The sequence below is a fragment of the Engraulis encrasicolus genome, chromosome 3 (genome assembly GCF_034702125.1).
Source record: "Engraulis encrasicolus isolate BLACKSEA-1 chromosome 3, IST_EnEncr_1.0, whole genome shotgun sequence".
Classification (NCBI taxonomy): Eukaryota; Metazoa; Chordata; class Actinopteri; order Clupeiformes; family Engraulidae; genus Engraulis; species Engraulis encrasicolus.
The window spans coordinates 8570994-8575543 of NC_085859.1; the positions used below are offsets into that span (position 1 = coordinate 8570994).

The window sequence follows — 4550 nt, forward strand, 5'->3', positions numbered from 1 at the left end:
TATTACCTTAGTATATTGATGAATAAATACAAGTGAGCATATCCATCCAAGTTTGTTTTTATTTTTGTGTACAACACACACTTTGAGGCCCGCCTAACACGGGTTTGAGTTATTTGAGTCATTTCCGAGATAATGTGACTTAAAGTGATACTGTCCCATTTTTTGAAATGAGCCCCCACTGAGTTAATTTATTGAATTAATTATTTCTCCTGTACGTTCAACCGTTTTCTGAGTATGGCAGTGCCAATTTTACCTACATGCTAGCAGTTATCATTGAGTCCTATGAGACCAGCTGGAAGATAGCTGGTCTCATATAACTCAATGTTAACTGCTAGCTTGGAGGTAAAATTTGCACTGCTGTGCTCAGAGAACGGCAGGAAGTACAGGAGAAAGGCAAAACTCAATAATGTATCTTGAGGGGATGTGTAATATGAGCTTATTTCCAAAATGAGACAGTATCACTTTAAATGATGCAATGAGTTGTAGCAAAGTAGTAATATAGTGTTTAAGGACATTACCCCATCTTGTTAACCCTCTACTGCCCTCGGGCAAAGCAATGTTTTTTAAAGCCTCATACCCAGTGTGTCTCTCTTTAAATGACCAAACCAATCACAATGTTAGAAAAGACATGAACGAACAATTTAGAGTGACACTATGTTGTAGCATGTGAAGGCGGGACATCCTCTCTAGAATGATAGAAGATCTTCTGCATTATTAGTGTAACTAAACATGATAAAATCATTAAATAAAAAATACCTTGATGTGTATTAGGGTGCAGAAGGTTTTAAAAAGGGTTTCACTTTTGTGATTGTTTGGAAATACACTAGTCAAGATTGTTTGACCAATGGAAGAAAAATCAGCTAATGAATAAATGCCACACATCTATCTAAAAACACATCTATTGCTGTCATATCTGAAATCTATTGCTTTCTTGAATAATGTTTTACTTTATCTGTAATGCAGTTTCCCTGTGACACCAATCTTGTACACACCTTGGCCTAGTTCTTATCTTTGAAATGCCTGTGTGTTGAAATATCCGTGTACAACTACCAGTCTGATGACTTCTTGCAAGTAGCCTACACATATTATTCCTTTGGCATTGGTGTCTGTTTTCAAAGGCAACAGAACTAGCAATGAGGCAGAATCTGGTTACATGAGCATCTAGGCCTATATAAGATTTTGGAACTGGCCTGAATTGCTGTATAGCTCAGTTCCTCATTTGAAGTTAACAGGGGGGAAAAAACGAGTGAAATTGTACTTTCCTGCTTTCTGAAGTTCTATGCTTTCTCATTAGAATCAATGACTTCATTAGAATGTCATTGATTAGATGCACACTTGCACACCCACACTTATTTTCAGACAGGTATTAGGCCCTATATTGCACGCACACACACAAGCACACAGAAACTAGAAACTAGACAAACATTACTGTGAATAATTGTTTGCAAAGTAATTACCACAAAACAGCCACAACATAAAAGTAATTATCAACTTGGTTTTTAAGAAGAGAAATCAGAGATTGCAAGTTTGCAATCTGGCGGACTGGTAAATGATTCATGAACATTATACATTTTGAGCTCCGTACAGAGGGACCCAAATCACAGGGATAGGAAATACATAGAGCCATAGAAAGACAGGATTGCTGTTAACAATCTCAAGTGATGGAAATGTTCAAATCTAAGTTAAACTGCACTGGCAAAGAAACGTCAAATTCCACAATGGAAAAGCTTTCCATAAATACCCCCCAAATACTCATCACTCTTGAGTGTCTATGGGTTGCGTACTGTCCACTTCTGGATATTTAAAAACTTTCCCACTGTGAAGAGACACCCAAGGCTCCTCCAGACGGTAGACACTTAAGGGGATCAGACAGCCCACAGCAGTGGGGATATAAAGTCCTCACAGCGCTGCTCAGGACTACAGCAGAACAATACAGAGCCAAGACCCCTCCAGCCACTGCCACCTCAGAAGGTAACTGCTTAAATTGTTAGATTTTTTGTAGTTTATTTTTTAGAATTTATGCTGCCCATTAAAAAATGTGCTTTTCATGAGTAATTTGCCAGCACCATCAATTTCCAAGTATCTGTTATCACTTGGAGTCTGCTGTAAGATCTTCTCCATCTCTGCCATATTGAATTGACCCTGCAATAATCTTTGGCTGAAAAACGTACCGTTTTGACCAGTGAATGGTAGTGTATTAATATCAAAAGAATTATATACCGGAAAATATAAAAATAAATAATAAGCATTAGTGGCTCTAACTCGATCACCAGTAACTTTGTTGTGCTGTGGTATGGCACTCAACTGACACATAATCATATATTGATTTTAATTTCAATTTGATTTTAGCTAAATGTGGTAAAAGTCTGATCATTAGACTCTAATGTAATGTGTTTTAATGCTATCATATGTCATGATTAAAGTTATTTACAGTAATGTGATGGTTGCCTGATGCTGTTTCAGAATGGGAAGTAAGGGCGCCCTCGTGTGTCTGCTGCTTGTTACTGCAGCTGTCCTGCAGTGCTCGTCTCAGCACTGGTCACATGGCCTGAGTCCTGGTGGGAAGAGGGAAACTGACTCTCCCAGCGAATCACAAGTAAGATGCTAATAACCATTTATACTCAGTCTCAATAGTGGTAGTGTTTTTGTCATTATGCACATTGCTGCATCGTGTCATTTCACAACAACTTGTGATTTAAGGAAATAGTGCTCCTTGCTGGATCCTTATAGAATACGTGTGTGTGTGTGTGTGTGTGTGTGTGTGTGTGTGTGTGTGTGTGTGTGTGTGTGTGTGTGTGTGTGTGTGTGTGTGTGTGTGTGTGTGTGTGTGTGTGTGTGTGTGTGTGTGTGTGTGTGTGTGTGTGTGTCCTGTGACGCCACATCATTTTGACGGCCATGTTAATGTCCCCATAATCCCTCAGGTGATGGAGGATCTCCCCAGGAGAGGAGGGGCACGCTGTGGGAGTGACACCAGAGAGGCAGCCAATCAGGAAAGGCCCAGCACACTGGAACAGCTGGTAATGTGGCCCATACTGTTTCCTGTTTAGAGTAGAGTAGAGTAGAGTAGAGTACCTTTTATGAAATTACCGGTAATGTGTCTAGCAGCATACAGTATATAATCCAGAGACGCAGCCAATCAGGAAAGGCCCAGCACACTGGAACAACTGGTAATGTGGCTCATCCTGTCTCCTGTTTAGAGTAGAGCGGAGTATACGTAGTAGTAGAGGATCATTTATTAATCACGAAAGAAATGAATGTGTCTAGCAGCATACATAGGCTACATAATCCAGAGACGCAGCCTATCAGGAAAGGCCTAGCACACCGAAGCAACTGGTAATGTTGCTCATACTGTCTACTCTTTAAAGTAGAGTATAGTAGATTAATCCCAAAGGAAATGTGAAGCATTATATACACGTATATGTCTAGCAGCGTACATAATCCAGAGAAACAGTGTATCAGCAACTGGTAATACTTCTGTCTCCTCCTGTCTCCTGTTTAGAGTAGAGTGGAGTATAGTAGAGCACCTTTTTAAATGAATGTGCAGCCTATCAGGCCCAGCACACTGGAACAGCTGGTAGTAATGTGTCTCATCCTGTGTCCTGCTTCATTGCATTTTATTAAACTTCAACTACAGGTCTGCAATTTAAACTAACACACATATTAAAACACAAACCGCTAACACAGCAGCCACTCTCATGGATATCAGCAATCAATAAACATAAGACACATAGTATAGGTCAGGTAGACACAGTTACATGTATATTTTATAGCTCGTGTGACAGAGCTACTGTACCTTCAACTCTCCGTACAGAGTCCCTTGTGGACAGCCCTGTCTAATGTCTATTATTGATCCATTGTCCTGACTCCCGTCCTCAACCTGTGCTTGAGGACTTGTGCTTCGCTGACTCCCCGCCTCCGTGGAGAGAACTATTAAGTTTCCCTGCTGTCAGTCTAGCCACAACAACTTTTAGAGGACTTTTCTCCATTCAGCATGCTAATTGCAAATGAGAAAATGACCTTTGAATTGCCCCTTTGCGATATAATGAATTGAACTTTTGTCATCAATGGTGTCATCAGAAGGCCACAAGCAGAGAGTTAGGATAATGGAAAGAAAGAACCCTATATCTCTGTCTGTCTGTCTATATCCTAATATGTCTGTCTGTCTGTCTATATGTCTGTCTGTCTGTCTGTATCTCTACATGTCGGCCTGTCTATATCTCTATCTGTCTGTCTATATCCTAATATGTCTGTCTGTCTGTCTGTCTGTATCTCTACATGTCGGCCTGTCTATATCTCTATCTGTCTGTCTGTCTGACTATCCACATCTCTGTGTTTGTCTGTCTGTCTCTGCATGTTTATCTGTCTGTCTATTTCTCTACATGTCTGTCTGTCTATCTATTTCTCTACATGTCTGTCTGTATCTCTATATGTATGTTTGCTTATCTGTCCGTCTGTCCTCCACAGATCAGCCTGATGAGCAGAGCAAATGAAGTTTATGACTGAGGACACCCAGGAGGCTCCATAATCACTACAATGTGTTTTACATTATT

The 4550-nt window shown here is 40.2% G+C and overlaps 1 protein-coding gene across 1 annotated transcript in view; it reads left to right on the plus strand.

Annotated features, from left to right (window-relative positions):
• The first annotated feature begins 2464 nt into the window (after nt 1-2464).
• The window catches only part of LOC134445644 (progonadoliberin-1-like), a 2201-nt gene continuing 115 nt past the window's right edge, over nt 2465-4550 (plus strand). Inside the window, exons 1-3 of the mRNA XM_063194698.1 lie at nt 2465-2596; nt 2922-3017; nt 4465-4550. The exon at nt 4465-4550 is cut by the window's right edge and continues 115 nt beyond it. Of these exons, the coding sequence (XP_063050768.1) occupies nt 2465-2596; nt 2922-3017; nt 4465-4503 (267 nt within the window). The 3' untranslated portion in view covers nt 4504-4550. The remainder of the gene's footprint in view (nt 2597-2921; nt 3018-4464) is intronic.